Genomic DNA, 19,366 nt, shown 5'->3' with positions numbered 1-19,366 from the left:
GTATGAAGAAATTGATGGAGATGTAAATCATAGGATAAAGGTTGGGTGGATGAAATAGAAAAGTGCAACTGGAGTGTTGTGCGATCGTAGAATGCCATTGCGATTGAAGGGAAAGTTTTATAGGATGACTATTAGGCCTGCTATACTATATGGTTCGGAATGTTGGGATGCCAAGAGACATCATATTCAAAAAATGAGTGTAGCTGAGATGCGTATGCTAAGATGGATGTGTGGAAATACAATAAAAGATAAGATTCAGAACGAGGAGATACATAAGAAGGTAGGTGTTGCACCCATTGAAAATAAGATGAGAGAGAATCGTTTACGGTGGTTTGGACATATTCGGCGAAGGCCTAATGATGCTCCAGTTAGAAGGATGGAGAAATGGGAAGATATATTAGTTAAAAGAGGTCGGGGTAGGCCTAGGAAGACATGGATGGAGGTGATAGGAAAGGATATGAATGCTTTGAACCTCACCAAGGACATGGCATTGGTTAGAAATGATTGGAGGAGAAGGATTCATGTGGAAGACCCAAAATGATTTTCTTTTTTGGTTCATATCGCCGACCCCAATTGTTTTGGGATGAAGGCGTAGTTGTTGTTGTATACAAAAAAATACTAGATTAATATTTACCAAAGGCCGCCATGAACGACTCTAGAGTTGAAGTGGCCTGTGGTGTTTGAGAGTCATCTCTTCCTCCCTTGAGGTATCACCCACATGTGATATGAAGTGGATCTAGTCTAGGTGTTTACCTTGGCTAGCGGTGGTGAACCATTTCAGGGAGAGGAAGAATTTGCATGTCCTCATCATGAATGATTATATATTGACATCTATTAATTTCATGCAGACAATATTAGATCAAAATACATTGTACAAAATTGAATCATACAAAAATATTCACTATCATACAAGAATAACATTAAATTTGATATATATTATGAAGAACCGATATACATTTTTAAACTCGTTTTCAGTAGAGAAAAAGAATACAAAAATAGAAGACAAAGCAATAACACATGCACTTACAATACACTTCTTTTGTGACCCTAGATATTTTGTCAATGTCCTCCAATTACATTTATATCAAATTCTGGGTCTAGCCATGAGTCCACCAACCAATTAGGACTTTTTGGTAACACAGGTCTTCTTTCTTTGCTTGTGATGTAAACATGTTGCAGTAACCGATATGCATTTAGGTGGTCAAAGTTTCATTCTTACATACATTTTATTTTTACTCAAATTCATTCTAAATTTTAATTCTCCATGTGGTTCTTAACAACCATTTATCTTATATAAAGTTAAATGAATCACATAAAAAATATTTAAGATGTGACAAATTAATATAAGCATTGCATATTTTGCATGTTATTAATTGGTTTATTTTGAAAATAAAATACTTTTATTCAAATGTATCACTTTTACACTTTATAAACCAATTTAAGTTGGTTGTGTGTTACTTTATCGATATTCATTATAATAGTATATATAATATAATCCACCTTGTGTGATTTACAATCATATGACCTCAAACCACTTGCAATCATATGACCTCATGAGAGAGAGAGAGAGAGAATAGAAGAAGGCTGAAGGATTGGTTGGATCCTTGTGTCTTCAACTCCCTTGCATGCAAAATACTTGAACAGATTTCGTCCCTTTTTAACTTACACTTTCATGTTGATGTTTTCGTAGTCTACTTATTTATAGAATTATAAGAGACTTGTCCCCTAACAACAAAAGTTTGTTATGCTATATTTCTTTTTTTTAGTCATAGATTTTAGACCTTGTAATTGATAAAATCTCATAAATTTAGACAACTTGCTCCTTTTGGAAGGTGATTGGGTTTTTTCTAAGCCAGTTGATATGAAACAATAAAATAAATTGATTTGATCGTTTAACTTAACTCTATGAAAGGAAAAATTGATTATTTGATGATAAATTTCAATACTTGTCAAGAAAATTTAGTGTGTGTTATATTTCCAAAAAAGATCCCTAAAAATGGTGGTTTTTCATCTCTATATTTATTTAGTTGTTTACACATTATGACAATTTTAATTATATAGTTTCATCTCATGATAAAGTTAGTTGTTGGATACTGCTTTGAAAGACTTCTTTCTTCCATGTTTTCTATTTTTTGGTCTGTGTTGCAATATTATGCTTATGCAAGTTGTGTAGCAATAGAATTCTATTCTTACTAAGTTGATCACATTTGCAGGCACTATATTATGAGAGTATGGCCATGGAAGCATGAATACAAACACAGTGACAAACATTTAAAACAAGAAACCAACATCTTCATGTTTCACAACATTTAATAACACTATATCAGTACAAAGTGATAGAAAAGTACCACTATCAGTTTCAAAGCCCAAAATAAGTAAAATCAAATAGGTCTTACATCAACATGGTAGCATCATAATCAACATTCATATCATCAGATCTCATCTGATAACATGGAGCTGTCATGGTGCACTAAATTTACAAAAATGAAAATCTAACTAATGGCTAACAAATCAACCATATCAATGCAATAAAAACTAACTCACCTTAAGTAGATAATTTGAAACCTCGATCAAATCAACTAAGGATCAAAGAATTACAAAAAAAATGGAAAAAAGAATGTTAACCAAGAAGAAGAGAAAAGAGAGAAGTAATACACATCATTACCATACTAAGTACTAAAATATAAATATTCAAGATCAAATCAAACTTAATTTTAGAAATATTTAGCAAAAATCTAGTTAAAAATCATAATAGTATACATCAAATGCATCAAACAACCTGTCAACTCCCTCCTCTTACAGAGTCGAACCCAGTCGGGGTTGGGTTCGACACCTGCGGCAACGAGAAGAAGAAGAAGAAAAGAAAAAGTGGAAGAAAGGAGAGAGATACCTTCGAGAGGGAGGTCGGGATCCGACGGCATCACCTAAGCAGGGAAGATGGAGGCTAGAGAGAGAGCGAAAAAAATCAAAAGAGCCCATTGTTCCGTAATTATAGACTCAATTACGTCATCTTTATAGAGTCTATAAATATATCATATAATAGTAATATACAAGGTTGTCGTTACAGCGCAAAACCTTATAATGATAACATTTATATGTCGCCGTTATTAATCTTTAACAGCGAGATTATCGACAGTTAAATATTATCGTTAAAATAGTTTTAACGGCTAAATAATGTCACCGTTAAAGATATATCTTTAACGGGATATATAAATTCATTGTTATATGTATGTTTATAACGGTAACATGTGTGCCATAGTTGATCAATCATGGTGACTTTTATTATCGTCGTTAAAGCAACACCACTATTGACCCTCATTCTTGTAGTGACCATATAATGATGCCATTATAAACATACCGCTAATGGTGATAGCTAAGCTCGTCGTTATAAGTATGTTTATAACGGTGACATAGTTAATGGCTATATAATGTCGCCGTTATAAACATACTGTTAATGGTGGTAGCTTACGGCATCGTAATAAACATATTCATAATGGCGACATTTGTTTGGAGCCAAGGTATTTACGGGGATATCTAAAGTTGTCGTTATTTCTCAATCAATAGCAGCGACTTTTTATGTCACCGTTTAAGAGTGGCCGCTGTTGACTCTCATCCTTGGAGTGCATATCCAACTCACGTACACATGACCTAGTGTATGGCTGGATCTCATCCACCCTATCCAAATCTTGTTGTTACTCTAATTGATTAACGAATCTTTTCAGCTAACTGGATATGGATTATGATTTGGCCCTAAAAAATCCAATCCATTGACACCTTTCCTCTTCGAACCATTTGAGCACCTGACAAGTAGGTATATTAATTTAGACTGCTTGCCTAATATGGGGTATCAAAAAATGTTACTGATGGGGAAAAGGGAAAACCCAATAAGACTTTGGGTCGTGGACGGGTGATTAATTTAATAAAAAGTGCGAATATAGGAGCATGATGGTAGCGTAGGGACTGTCCCTATATGCACTTTGAGGCGATGTTCTTCATGTAATAATTGTCCCCAAGTGTAGGGAATTCTTCCACTGAAGATTCCTACTCGCGCGACCCAACATTTTTTCTATATATTTACGCGTTTAAGGCATCATTTTTTCAGTGTACTCTCAAGTCTTGTACATACTCGTCCACATGGCTTCTATTACACTGAGACCTTCCGGAATAATGACTTCTCCGGCTTCTCCACCGGAGTCCGGCAAGCCGGGGGCCACTGAGAAAGAAACCTCTCAAGCCACTGCCATGTTTCCGGCCTCCACAGGAGGTCGACGTTTGAAAAGAGCCCTAGAGAGTGTCGTGATGCCGAAGATTACTCCGGCGACGAGAAAAAACTCCGAAGAGAAGAAATCTCCGGCATGGCAGAGTGTAAGGCAAGAACGTTGGGAAGGCGAATTGGACGTGCAAGGCCAAATTCCGCTGTGGCTGGTACGTATGACACTTTCACATCATAAAATGTATAGCCAATCCATGCATGAAAACATATATGTTGGTACATGTTAAACGCTTTTAGCTTCATGTAGTTTTGGGGTTCAATGAAATAGCTGGATGGTGGTTAAGCCGTACTATCATAACTACGGGGTCTTGAGTTCGAACCCCACAATGGCTATCCCACAGCTTGCCTGCCAAAACGAACTTGATATAGTTAGAGAAGAATCTAGTTGTATCCTGGGAATCCATCCAAAAAGATAATAATATCATATGTACATAAATTCATGTGATTTGATTTTGTGCAAGTGGCAGCAATCACTCGGCCATGTCCATGCAAGTGAAAGCAGTCTGTTGGCCACTTGATGTTTAGAACAAGATATAGTCACCCTTTCATTATTGTTTTCCACTCGGTAAAGTTTTTTTTTCCATTTGAAGAGAAAACTTGGCCTCAATTATATAACCCAACACAAAGGGCCTAACAGGCTCCAGGCTGGACGTGTTGTGTCCATTAACCAAAGGTTGCACACAACCCACTGGCCCTAAGCTAACCTTTGTTATGATCTGGTGAACTGATCATGCACTATGTAAGCCAAGACCCACTGTAAATGGGGCCGCGTTTGGAACCATTTGTAACGTAGCCAAGTTCATGACTTCTGATCGTCTGCTGTTTGTGCAACTCCACAAGTTCCTGAATTTGGTCATGCAAAAACATATATAGAGGGCTATCAACGGTTCAGATTCGGATCAGATGTGGCCAAATACCATATTCAACTAAACGGATTCAAATTCTGATGATGAAAAACACAAACCGTACATGTAAACGGATTCTAATATATGTCAAATTCAGATATTTGTCGGATTCGGTAGCAAAAAATCTAAACCATCCGCATTCGATTATAATTGGTTATGGTTTTGGCTTACCAAATGTGAGAAGGCGGAATAGAATTCGGTTGGATATGGACCGGATAAAGTCCGATTCATTGACATTCCTAAGTAAAGCTGCTAAAATAGATCGAAAATGATGAAATTGTCTTTGATATTTTTGAAAAATGCCGTGATGGCCCTTGTAACATGCATGCATACACAGAATGGTACGTACCTGAGGAATGGGCCAGGTCTGTGGAATATCGGCAACTACAATTTCCGGCACCTCTTCGATGGCTATGCCACCATTGTCCGACTCCACTTCGAGAATGGCCGCCTACTCGCCAGCCACCGGCAGATCGAATCAGACGCCTACAAGGCGGCGAAGAAGAATGGAAGGCTCTGCTACCGTGAATTCTCTGAGGTGCCGAAGCTAGACAACTTCCTCTCCTATATTGGTGAGCTCGGGAGCCTGTTCTCTGGTGCATCGCTGACCGACAATGCAAACACCGGCGTGGTCAAGCTCGGCGACGGCCGAGTTATCTGCTTGACTGAGACAATGAAGGGAACCATTGAGATCGATCCGATGACGCTGGAGACCAAAGGAAGGTTTGTGTATGCAGACAACCTTGGCTACTTGATCCACTCAGCGCACCCGGTGGTGACTGACGAAGAGTTCCTGACCTTGTTGCCAGACCTAGTGAGCCCGGGGTACTTGGTGGTGAGGATGCTACCGGGGAGCAACGAGAGGAAGGTGGTGGGGAGGGTGTCCTGTAGAGGAGGTCGTTCTCCTGGGTGGGTGCACTCGTTTCCTGTGACGGAGAACTACGTGGTGGTGCCGGAGATGCCGCTCAGGTACTGCCCCAAGAACCTGCTGAGGGCTGAGCCCACCCCACTGTACAAGTTCGAGTGGCACCCTGAGTCCAAGGCCTTCTTGCATGTCATGTGTAGGACCACTGGCAATGTGGTAAGCGTCTCTCTCTCTCTCTCTCTCTCTCTCTCTCTCTCTCTCTCTCTCTCTCTCTCTCTCTCTCTCTCTCTCTCTCTCTCTAGAACTGGATCTTGAACTACTTGATAGGATCTGATGAAGATATTGGTCATGCATATGGATATTGGATCTGGGTCTTGTTAATTTTTATGAATAAAAAGTTGCTATATAATAATAACTTGATGGATCTGACCCGTACAAATAGTCTAGATGAGGATATTTTTTTACCTGCATGAATGGGAGTTGGATCTGACTCCCATTCCACTCTTATCCACTATGAAAGTAATGCACGTCTTCTCCTCAAGTTGGTTATCGAGATGGTTGTATTTTCTACTATTTCTTTGCAAATTTTGACTAGATCTTTGACCATACAGGTTGCAAGCGTGGAAGTGCCTTTGTACGTAACCTTTCATTTCATTAATGCGTATGAGGAATCTGATGAGGAGGGGAGGGTGACACATATAATTGTCGACTGTTGCGAGCACTTTGCTGATACTTCCATACTGGACAGGCTCACTTTGCAGAATCTCAGGTCATTTGATGGTGTAGATGTCTTACCCGATGCCAGGTACCCCTTTCTCTCTCGTTAAGGGCCATTTTGGAACCTACACCATGTTCAAAGAGTCAAGACCAACTATTTTTTTTATTCATTTTTATGTTTAATTGGTATGCCAGGAAAAAAAAGAAGCCAAAAACTGTGTTTAGTAGGTGATATTGAAAGCTTTTACATGAAATCAAAAGATTTTATTTTGTGAATCACATGAAACACAAAATCCATATGTTATCAAGAACGCAATAAAAACTTGTTTTTATATCTTTTTCAAGAATACCCTTTATTCTTTGTTTTTTTGTTTGAATGTATATTATCTGAAATTCAATAGAAAAAGGAAAAAAGTTGAAAGGTCCAATTCCATGGATTCTCATGAACAAAACAGGACATTTTACTCTAAAGAAAAGTAATATTCCAAGGATTCTATAGGAATTCCTATGGAAAAATGAATTCTGAGTCTACAACTCAGGTTGAACAAGGCTACCATGATTTTGTGCTGCTACCTGTAAAATTACCATTCTTTTTTCCCAAAAACTACCCTAACCCTTTTGGTTAATTCCCTGACCACCCCTGACATCATGGTACTAAAATCAAAGTGTTTGATCTGACTTTTTCTCATTCGTTTGACTGAGTCTATCGCACTATTTTTTTTTTTTGAAGGACGCAGGGGGGTTACCCCGAATACTACTTATAACTAACACAGTATCACAAATGACTGTTTACATGAACAAAATCCTTGGAAGTGATCCAGTTAACACTGTTGCAGGGTTGGTCGTTTCACAATTCCCTTGGATGGGAGACCAACTGGGAGGCTAGAGGCAGCACTTGACCCCAACCAACATGGCAGAGCAATGGACATGTGCAGCTTCAATACAAAATACTTGGGGAAGAAATACAGATACGCCTATGCCTGTGGAGCCCAACGTCCTTGCAACTTCCCCAACACAATCACAAAAGTACAGCCGAAAACCTGCAAGAATCACACTTGGAATTCTGTTTTTATTGGTTTTTAGTGTGATTATAACTTAATCTTTTGTTTTGTGCCTGAACCAGCTTGATTTTGAGATGAAGACAGCCAAGAATTGGCACGAGGAAGGGAGCGTGCCATCTGAGCCCTTCTTTGTGGCTAGACCAGGGGCCACCAGAGAAGATGATGGTAAGTAACTACAAGTAAAATATCAAATTTTATCATTCAAAAAGATACATGTCACCCTAAATGACTATTACCGATTGTGTATTATGTTTCTGCATATGACTGTTAAGCATGTAGATAATTGTCCGTGACTGTTATATCTCAAATAGTAATAATATGTGAGAGAGTTGTAAGATTTTATGGACATAAAGAAGGAAAACTATGCCAACATAAATAAAATCTAATGCACAAGTCCTTAACATGAAGATTTACACGAATGAGATCTTGCAGGTGTAGTGATTTCAATGGTTTGTGCAAAAAATGGTGGAGGATATGCATTGCTGCTAGACGGCACCACCTTCCAAGAAATAGCAAGGGCAAGGTTTCCATATGGCCTTCCTTATGGCCTTCATGGATGTTGGATACCAAAGATATGAAGAACAGTTACAGTCATCGCCCCATCAGCTGACATTTTCCTTCATGGTTAATTAGCCCAATTAGGTGTCATCGGCAAAGGTGCAATATGTGATGGTTTTTAGATATTATCTGGAATTGTAAGTTTTACTTTGTTTCTATATGCAACAGTGCTGGCAAGAAAACAAACAACCAAGACCATTTAGGCGGTCAGAAGCAATAGAGCTTGTGTATAAAATGCAATTATATAAATAAAGGTTTTTATTTGAATTAGTACTGTGAATAGTTTAAGCAAAATCGACCAGCAACTTCCCCGTTTTTGTTCATCTATTTCTATTTTCAAGTGCCAAATGAAGTTTAGCAACAACTTTGGCATTCTTGTATGCACCAAGTTGGCCTTGAATCCTACGGTGAAAATTTTAACTGAACAGTGATGCCAGTAGCGGAAACATCAAGGAGGAATGATCTGCCAGGAAAGCAATTGAAGCATTTTACACATCAAAAATACTTCTTATTCTGTCACTTTAAAACTCAGAGTTCCTTGGCACTAAATAAGTTCAGCACTTCAACTAAAAAGGTTGATACAAGTGATACAGCTGCCTGCAAAATTACGAAATAGCGACAAGGGTCTTGAAAGAATGAGCTTCCCCTAATGAACTGGCACCAGTTATTGTTTTCATCCCACACTCAATGGCACCATTAAGATAGTTATACCACAGCGTGCCTTTGTCAATGGCAATAGTATCTCTTTGATAGAAGGGAGACATCTTCCCTGCGTCAGAAAACAGAATGCTGACAATAGACCTTCCCCATTCTATGAGCTGCAAAGCACTGTTGTTTATTGTTGGTCTGAATAAACAGCATCAACATCATCTAGTTCAAGTAACTTGGACATAAGTTCCTTATTCAAGTCCATGGCTTCCTCATCTACCTGCACCCAGAACCAAGGTCATCAGTGCACTTTCACTCATGTCCATCATCATGCATTTGAATTCCAGACTTAGGAGTTGGGTCATATTTCACAAGCCAATTTAAAACCTGAGTATGTTCTGCCTTAGAACACTAGTCAACCGGAGCAAGGAAAGGATTGAAATAGATGTATGGAGTTAGATCTAAGACATGAAGACTTCATTTATAGGGCTTAAAAATATGGGTGAGAAAAAATTACCATGTTTGCAGCTAAAATTCCAAAACACCAGGGGCACGTTCAGTTGGATCATTCTGATTTACTTTCTCATTTGAATGAGAAAGTGAATCAGATTTGTATAAGCAGACGAATATAAAAAGTTAAGTTGTGAGAAAGTGAATCTCATTTGCCTTTGCAAATGAGAGTCACTTTCTAATTTGCTTGAGATTCAAAATCACGAGACCCCATGTGATTCTGAATCTCAAGCGAATTAGAAAGTGATTCTGAATCATGTTTTTCGAAAGGAGCAGCCAAACATACCCCAGATATCTTGATTAAGCCAAAATGTTCATGAAAGAATTCTTTGAGGTACAACTTTGAGGTAAGAGAGAATCCTTTTGAACAAATATTTGATGGAAATGAACTAAACTGACTAAGCACACAGTGGTGAATTTTAGTACAAACTGGCATAGAATCAACAAATAGTTTGATGCAAACATCCAAGAGTTTTTCTACATTACAGATACACTTCATTCGATACACAAGAAGAGGGAGATCATATTATTGAGCAAGCCATTAAAAAGATAAATAAATAAATCAACTTGTCAGAGAATCAAGAAGGATTAATTGTAAAGATAAAGGCTTCCTGCCTTTTGACAAGACTGCTTTTCTTTTCTAAAAGCAACTCTTGCCCATTCTTGGAAGGCGTCACAGGGACAAGCTATTTGGGGTCCTGTGTCTAGGATACGTGACATGAGACATGGATATGCCACGTAACTATGACATATGTCCAACATCATTTATATCTTCAATAGTTTTTCCTATATTTTTGTTCATAATACTTTTTAAATATTAAATATCAAAAGTGTACTTTTCTTATCGTGGTTAGAAATATTTCACTGTGTGCAAGGAAAAAGTCTCATTTGTGGTGCTCAAATGAACTCTATTGCCTTGCATCTTAACTTTCATAAAAGTTATATATTCATGCCTCAAGTTCATGTTGATCTGTATCATTGTCCATATCCATGTGACATAGATTATCTATGAAGTTATTTGAACAGACAAACCTGCATTGGTTCCTTTCCGTTATGAACTTGTAGCTGATGTTGATTTCTTATGAATAAATAGGAGGAATACCCCAAAACCCCAGCTTGATCATTTAAAAAAGGGAGAAAATTGTGCAATGGATACTTAAATATGTGATGACACTCGAGAATACTTTTTTTTTATATTTACACAGAGAAACCACTCCCAGGAACAGAGACCTAGCCTTGTTGGCTATACCAGACGTACTTGCGATCACTGTCCTTGTAATGAAACAATTGAAAATAATAATAAAGCCTCTAAGGGCATACAAGAGCAATGAATGAAGTGTACAACCACAAGTCCACAAAGGAACAATACAAAAAGTCAATCAATGGGAAATACAAGAGCACAAGTGCATTTAATAGCCACTAAGGGCAATCACAAGAGAACATAAAAATATACGCTTTTATTAATAACAAATGCTTAAGAAAAGCATTAACAACAAGAGGGGGTTTTGCCCCCTTTATATAGGCAATATGGAACACCATATAGTCGCTGGGATGCTCACAATGGCTATAAATATAGCCGTTGGGGAGGTCCAATGACTATATTGGTCATAGACCAATATGCCCTTGTACAATATAAATATAGAAAAAATAAAAGACAAGTCTGTCCTTTATGGGCAGAACTTATTACATATGTAAAAAGATAAAAATGCCCCTACAAGGGCAAAACCTATTATAATAGAAAAACAGTCAAATATATATAATATTAATATATATACATATATACACTTATTTATGTATATATATAAGTAAATATATGCTTGGATATAGATATACATACCAATATGTTTTAACACTTCACCCTCAAACTTACAGTGTGATTATCGAAAGTTTGCTAAGAGAACAAAAACGAGGTGAAGGAAAGGCCTTAGTGAAGAAGTTTGCTAGCTGACATTCAGAAATCACATAAGGCAACTCAATTGTTCTTCTTAAGTATTCTTTTCTCTGACATAGTGACAGTCCATTTATATATGTTTGGTTTGTTCATGGAAGGTGAGGTTGCTTGCAATATATATAACACTTTTATAGTCGCAGCAAATATTCGAAGGACCAGAAATGATGATGCCCATATCCTTCAGTAGACTCCTCAACTAGATAACCTCCATAGTTGTAGTTGTCATGGCTCGATATTCAACTTATGCTAATGATAACGAGACCTTACTATGTCACCTTGGTGCGGGTGCGGGTGCGGGTGCGGAGGGTACAACACGGTAATTTTAAAAAATGAGGGTATGGGGACATGGCTATATAAATGCAAGATCCATATATATGTAGGTCCAATCCAATGCAGGAATTGTTAGATGTCATTTTGAATAAAGGAGGGTGGTGTAAGTAAAACATAAATAAATGGGAAGGGGAGGTGGGGGGTCGGTAAAAAATGAATAAAGGGGGTGTTCAAAAAATTTAAAAGATAATAAAAATCGGAATGCCTCTCTCTCTCTCTCTCTCTCTCTCTCTCTCTCTCTCTCTCTCTCTCTCTATATATATATATATATATATATATATATATATATATATATATATATATATATATATATATATATATATATATATGTGCCTAAATGGGGTGTTTCTTTTCATGGTGGATCAGGGGAATACAAGGAGCCCATCACCGTCTCTCCAATTGCATGGCGAGCCCGGCGCTAAGAGAAAGTCGTAAGCCACATCCCCAACAAACCCATTTCTCTGGGAGTACAAAGGAAAAAAGGGGGTGAAGAAGAAGATGAAGGAGGTAGCTCTCTCTCTCTCTCTCTCTCTCTCTCTCTCTCTCTCTCTCTCTCTCTCTCTCTCTCTCTCGTGACCTTGCAATCACCAAGAGAGAGACAGAGAGAAGGGGAAAACGACAAAGGAGAAAAAGAGAGCCAAGTAGAGAGAGAGTCAAGGGTTTCGGGAGGGGGAAGATTTTGCTTTTTTTCCTGAGGTTCGGGTTTGTGTTAGACCCGACCCGACCCGACCCGACTTGGCACAATGTGGCGTACCTGCACTGCGCCCAATACCGGTACCTGTGTTGACGCATGTGAAAACGGCAGCACCTGAAGTATGAGTTGAGGATGTCTTAAGGAATTGTTGAAGTGCTTCCATTAATTGATAGATAGTATCATTAAGGTCTCCTTTCTTATGTGCTTCCTCGTCATTTTTGGATGATTCTTCAACAGTTGCCACCTTCTTCTTAAGCTTGCGATATTCCGTTTTGATATGTCCTAGTTCATTACAAAAATGACATTATTCTCTTCCCTCCACGATTATTATTCCTCCCAAAACGAGGAGGTTTGTATGTCTTAATATAGTTGTTGGGTCTTGACTCAGCAAGGACATCCTCACTTCCTTTGTTCATGCCAAGTCGAGTTTCGGCTTGATATACTTCAGCAAGGGCCTTGTTAAGTGAGATAGTAGTGGTCTTATGCAAAATAGATGACCTAACTTGTTCAAACTTGGGTCTCAACCCGAATAGGAACATAAACAGTTGTTATTTTTTCAATTGCTTTCACCTCATTTCAATGTCGGGGCCGTCCCATTGAGGCTCAAGCAAGGCTAACTCATCTCAAAGAGGAGAGACAGTTCCATAGTAATCTCTCACACTCTTATCTTATTTTGTGGTTCAAACCTTCTTTTGAAGGAAGTATTTTTGTGCCAAGTCTTTTTGCACAAACATATTCTTTTGAGAGGGTCATGCGTCACAAGCTTTCTTAAATTTCACAATATTGGCAGCTATCTTAAGACATGCTATTTAGGAACCAATAGGAACCAAGATAGGATTTGAGCGTTCTCAGCTTCCCAATGCTCCACCTTAATATGATATTCTTTAAGGGCTTTTTTTCTTTCTTTATTATCAAAGACTTTGATTTGATCTACATCTTTTTTGGTGAGTATGAGTTGTGGCTCACATGTAGTATATCACTTACATACCCCCACAGTTTTTTACCCTTAAGATGGTTTTTCATAGCAACGTCCCACATTAGATCATTTGAGTCATTTAATTTGAATGTGACCACCGTCATGGGTTTTGTTCGCCAATCTTTGGAGAAAGAGAGAAGATATGAACTATCATGAACAAATATGGAGAGAAAAAGAAGAGGATAGATGGAGAATAATGTTGATGGCAAGCTTTCCAAAGCAAGAAAGTCTCCAATCACTCGATCCTCCTCCACGCAATTGTTTACCACGCTCCTTCACTTTAAGATTACCAAAGCTCTTCAATCACGAACACAATCTTGAATCAACACGCTCCAAGAGCCCAAGGCTCTAATACCGTGTAATGAAACAAGCGAAAATAATAATAAAGCCTCAAAGGGCATAAAAAAGCAACCAACAAAGTGTACAACCACAAGTCCAAAATGGGACAACACAGAAAGCCAATCAATGGCAAATACAAGAGCACAAGTGCAAATAATAGCCACTGAGGGCAATCACAAGAAAACATAAAAATATATGCTTTTATTAATAACAAATGTTTAAGAAAAACATTAACAAGAGGGGGTTTTGCCCCCTTTATATAGGCAATATGGAACACCATATAGTCGTTGGGATGCTCCCAATGGCTATAAATATAGCCGTTGGGGAGGTCCCAACGATTATATTGGCCATAGAAAAATATGCCCTTGTACAATATAAAAAAGGCAAAAATAAAATAAAAGACAAGTCTGCCCCTAATGGGCATAACTTATTACATATATGTAAAAAGACAAAATGCCCCTACAAGGGAAAAACCTATTACAATAGAAAAACAGAAATATATATAATATATACATATATACACTCATATATGTATATATATAAGTAAATATACGTATGTAAATAGACATACATACATATACACACCAATATATTTTAACAGTCCTGACAGCGTAAAACTCTGTGGGCTTACCCCTTGCCCCCAGGGAGTTGCCATGCTTCGGCTTGGGCAAGAGGTGACACTCAAGAATACTTCAAAGTTGAAATAATAATAAGCCTAGCAATTTTGTCCATTGTCCAATATGGGATGGCACTGCTCACAGTTTTTTCCTTTAGCACAATATAGCAAAGGAAGCCTAATTTTTGCAATTTATTGTGGACTATGGGTTTCATGATACCAAGAAGAGGAAATTGTTTCTGCCCATCTAAAATTCACTTTAATAATTTCAAGGGAATGCAGAAACCTTAAGTTGAGCAGTATAAAAGAATTGCATGGCAGCAAAAGCCATACCTCAATGGTGGATAATGGCAAAAGCTCAGATCCACTGTCTGGTTCAAAAGTTATGCCTTCTTCTCTCAACTTGGAAAGTATTTCTGAATAATTTTCTGCTGAACTAACAACCTTGTAACAGCTACAGAAATAATAAATGATAGAAATTAAAACAGTGAGATAAAATAAAGAAACAAACAGAAAATATACTTACAGCTGAGTCACAGAAATGCCTATAATTTCAAATTGCTAGGCAAAAAGCATAAGGACAAGAATGGAAATTGGAAATGTATTTATTTATTTTTCCAAAAATTATGTTAGACACCAGTTTGGAGTCTAGACTTCTAAATCCAGGCTACGTGAAACCCTTCTTAGAATATACCCAAGATAAGAGTCAAGGATAGATTTGTTCAATTTTTTTTAGTGGACTGGGGACACCAGTCATGATGGAGCAGCTGTTGACCAGCCGTTCATTTGGCCAGGTCTTTTGAAGGAAAATTATGTGTCATATGTTGAATAAAGCAACAGGATCACTATCAGATGAGACAGAAGCAATGGAAATAAAAAAAAGTGTACACTTCAAGGCTTGAACCATACGCCTCATGGTGAGGCACTAGCTTTAGACTTCAAAACGACCATGTAAAGCACTGTGCACCATAAGGCATGCAGTTCAGAATTGTAAGGTGCATGCTTTACATTGTGACTGCATCTCACCTTGAATTGTACACCTTATGTGCTAATGGCATGGCCAGATGTGGGTTAACCAATGTTTTAAAAGGCATATCGTGTTGTACAACGCCATACACTGGGTGTATCAGGCCCTCAAAGGATCTCAAATCGTAAGTTCGTAACACAAAAGTTATTGGCTTGTATCAATCTATATCCTGAGTCAACACTCGGCAGCCAGAACAGTGGCATCTGGCCACTTCTTAACAGGGAAGGGGGTTTACAGTAAAAGAAGTCATTTCAACCACATTTTTTCACCCAAAACTCGAAAAAGCTCTTTTTCTATCATTTGTTGAACCAAATTACCCTAGGAACTTAGATGTTTGCCTAAACGGAAACTTGGAAGGTGCTTGTTTTTTAAGATATTTACCTTCATGCACTTCTAGAGATGTTTTGTATGCATGTATAAAAAAAACGAGCCATATAAGTGAAATTTGTGAGGGGTCTACCCTCATCTGCCTTGTAACAGTTTTCCATACAATTAAAGGCAGAATCTTTTTTTAAGAGAAAAGATGTCGCTAAAGCTCAAAACCGTGAGGTAAGAAGTCCGATATACACAATTTTAAAGGGTTTATCATTTTTTCTTCTTTATCCTCATTTTGTTTTTTGCCATCCCTTGTTTTGGGGCTTTTGTGTTAAAACTATTGATGGAGGAAAGAAAAGACCAGCGATAAAGAAATGACCCAGCATGGCAATACAGTGAAGGGAGGACTTGAGGAAGGGTTCAAAGAATTACCAAAATGTCCTTTTTAAGAATGTACAATTTGTGGTGGATTATAAAGATTTAGATACCACATTGTAGGCTACAAAAACTCTTCCATATGACCCATGTACTTATCTACATACTTCATCTAATATTCATGCTAAGTTTGTCATTAGATTGGCAGAAAAGATAAAAGAAAGGCATGAACATGGGCCACAATTGCCGCACAATCACTAGCAGGAGTTATCCTTGATTAGAAAGAAGAATTGTTCGACGATGAAGATGACGCATCACCATCATCACTCTACAAGTTTTAAGAATTCATAAAGAGGGCACAAAGAGAAGAGAGAAGCTAGAAGTTTCATTAGAGAGCAAAAATAAAAGAGATTCAACATATAAGGGCTTGGCTACCCCAGCTCACTAAAAGGCAAAACTCTTTGACTTGCCCATTTTCTATATTACAAAAATACCCCTAAGAATAAATGCATTTACAAGGAAAGGGGTAGCACAATAACATGAACCATTCATATTGCACACTATGAATCTCAACACCCCCTTAAGCTTGAGATGATGTAACACAATCATTCCAAGCTTGGAGACTAATGCATGAAAAGCTTTAAAAGGCAAACTCTTGGTGAAACAGTCTGCAATCTGTTGAGCCGTCCCAACATATATCAAATAGATAACACCTTCTTGATAGGCTCTTCGAGTTAAGTGACAATCGATTTCTATATGCTTGGTCCCTTCATGAAATTTGGGATTTTTGGCTATCTAATTTCACTTTGAGTATTACAATGGAGCGGACTTTATCAACTTTAACCCTCATATCCTCAAGTAATCATCTTAACCATATAACCTCGACAGTAACCTAGGTCATAGCCCTATACTCTGCCCTTGCAGTGGAAAGAGAAACTCTGGTTTTTTTATTTGCTTTACCATGATATCAAGTTTCCAAGGAAGATACAAAAACCCATAGTGGAATGGTGATCTTGGGAGATCCCTCCAAAATCCGCATTGCAATATGCCCTCAACTCAAGTTCTGCTGACGAGGAAAAAAACAATGCATGATTCATGGTGCATCTAATATATCTAATAATCCGCATCACCGCTGCAAGATGTGCAGATAGAGGTGCACTAATAAACTAACTCATCACATGAATTGCAAAAATTATATCAGGTCTAGATATAGTCAGGTAGATCAAACCCTCAACCAACTATTGATACACACTGGGATCCTCAAGAAGCCCACCATCCAAATGCTTCAGTTTGCAATTTGCCTCTATAGGGGTATCTACCTGCTTTTTGTATTCACCCAATCTAGCTTCACCGATTAGATCAGTTGCATACTTATGCTGAATCAATAGGTATCCTCTATCAGAATAGGCTCTCTCTAGCCCCAAAAAGTATTTCAACTTTACCAAATCTTTCACTTCAAAACATTCTGCAAGTTTGATTTTAATCTTTCAATCAACTCATCATCATCTCCAGCAATAATCATGTCATCTACATATAGCAAAAGCAAGCATTGGCCTTTGCTAGATGATGTCACGAACAAGGCAGGATCATGATAATTGTCTAAAGCTAATGCAGTGAACAAGACGATTGTGCCTGAACCAAGCTGGATTCGATACTAAAACAAAGATCAATTAAGAATAAACTGGAAATTAAATTAACTAGGAATTGAAAATTCAGAAAAACAAATAAATAATATGCAAAGAAACAAAATTAGGGATTCAATCTCCAATCAACTAAACTACTCCTCTCTAAAGTATTTATAGCCAAAATTAAATAATGGATCCGGATAGCTGCATGGATCTCATATAGGGACTCGCTCAAACTATATCCCAGTTAGATCTGTACTAGGTGATGAAGGACAATATGTATGCTTCCTTCGTCCTTCTAATGGCCTAAAGGACCCACACACAGGCTTTAAGCTTGCACAGGGTTCCACTTTGGATTCCGAATCATCCTGGTAACTTTGATATAGGCTTTGACTTTGGACTACTTTCTCTAGATCTAGATTAGATCTGCTCTGCATCATTCTGTCTTGGCTGGAGAGAATTCGACTCCTGCGAATTCGTTGCATCATGGTCCAAGTAACAGACCAGACATCCCAAATAGATATGCATTATGTTCTGAACTCTTGCCAACCATACTAGTAGCCTTACTCAACTTGCCCACGTTTGAAAATCCATTTTCTTTCAGAGGTTTGAGCAAAATCATTTTGCCTCAAAACTTGAAAGAATAGGTGCTTGTATCACCCTTATGAGTAGTTTTCCTGTCATGCTGCCAAGGACTCACATACATAGATGGGGGCGATGTCACACCGTACCTCATCTTTGTAATGCTCTCTCATATAAAATTTGACAAAACATTTCCGAGTAATGGGCATTTTGTTTCTCTTTGAACTGGGCCGTTTTGTAAGGTTTGGGATGCTTTTCAGTTTTCAAATTAAGTAAATCAACTATTTTTTAAGAAATCAAGTTTTCACAAGCACCAGTATCAATAATAATATTACAAATGTGGCCGTACGAAAATTGTTGCTTTGCAACCAGTTGTCCTCATTGGTAGCACACAGTCTAGTTAAATCATGATGAATCGACAGAAGGTTGGTTGTATCATGGCCATCAATCTCAATAACTTCCTCAATCGATTCATCATCACTTTCTGATTCTCCCGGGTCGTCAACATTCTCATGACCTGACTCAACAGGATTGGGGAAACTGGTCAGTTAAGTGGGCACTTTTTACAAGAATAGGACACTAAGCTTCTAAATTCCCTAGCTATTAACATCGGAAACAATGAGTTGCCTGCTCGGCTACTCGGACTCTTCCCCTAGTGTTAAAAGCAAGGCTTGTCTTATTATCATTGGATTCTCCAGACATCGAGGAGCTTGCTCCCTTCACTGGAGGACTCGATGACTTAGACCGACTAGAGGAAAACCTTTTATTGAGTGCAACTCGGTTTTCCTTTCCCATTTCTCTTCTGCACTAATTGCATATCTACTTGCCTGATTTAGAGAAGTAACTGCAGCACAACTAGATTCATCAGATATAGCAAAGTAGAGTCTAGTAATATACTTGGCGATTTGTTGGTCCACAGTCTCTGAAATCTAAACCCAAAGAGACAGGGGGTGGAACTCCTCTGTGTATTACTGCACGAACCCAGAGCTCTGTCGAAGA

At 38.0% G+C, this 19,366-nt stretch overlaps 2 protein-coding genes across 2 annotated transcripts in view; one reads left to right on the top strand and one right to left on the bottom strand.

The window, feature by feature from the left end:
• The first annotated feature begins 4,167 nt into the window (after window positions 1-4,167).
• Window positions 4,168-8,399, top strand: CCD8 (carotenoid cleavage dioxygenase 8). Its single transcript, XM_089990433.1, has 6 exons — window positions 4,168-4,425; window positions 5,516-6,259; window positions 6,655-6,848; window positions 7,597-7,786; window positions 7,884-7,986; window positions 8,254-8,399. Exons 1-6 carry the CDS (start codon window positions 4,168-4,170, stop codon window positions 8,397-8,399), a joined length of 1,635 nt encoding a protein of 544 aa, XP_089846559.1.
• Window positions 8,400-8,865: 466 nt separating this feature from the next.
• The window catches only part of LOC149814843 (YebC-like protein), a 32,508-nt gene continuing 22,007 nt past the window's right edge, over window positions 8,866-19,366 (bottom strand). Inside the window, exons 6-7 of the mRNA XM_089989970.1 lie at window positions 14,777-14,897; window positions 8,866-9,307 (exon numbers count right to left, since the gene is read on the bottom strand). Of these exons, the coding sequence (XP_089846096.1) occupies window positions 9,215-9,307; window positions 14,777-14,897 (214 nt within the window). The 3' untranslated portion in view covers window positions 8,866-9,214. The remainder of the gene's footprint in view (window positions 9,308-14,776; window positions 14,898-19,366) is intronic.

The sequence above is a fragment of the Nuphar pumila genome, chromosome 15 (genome assembly GCF_984573655.1).
Source record: "Nuphar pumila chromosome 15, dmNupPumi1.hap1.1, whole genome shotgun sequence".
NCBI classification, from domain to species: Eukaryota; Viridiplantae; Streptophyta; class Magnoliopsida; order Nymphaeales; family Nymphaeaceae; genus Nuphar; species Nuphar pumila.
This window is presented reverse-complemented; position numbering and strand designations above follow the sequence as displayed.

What these genes read in the sequence shown, in the direction of transcription:
- CCD8 (XM_089990433.1), top strand. Translation starts at nt 4,168, where the DNA reads ATGACTTCTCCGGCTTCTCCACCGGAGTCCGGCAAGCCGGGGGCCACT. An exon ending in GCCAAATTCCGCTGTGGCTG is followed by an intron (nt 4,426 to 5,515) that starts GTACGTATGACA and finishes ATGCATACACAG; the next exon opens with AATGGTACGTACCTGAGGAA. An exon ending in TCCCCAACACAATCACAAAA is followed by an intron (nt 7,787 to 7,883) that starts GTACAGCCGAAA and finishes TGCCTGAACCAG; the next exon opens with CTTGATTTTGAGATGAAGAC.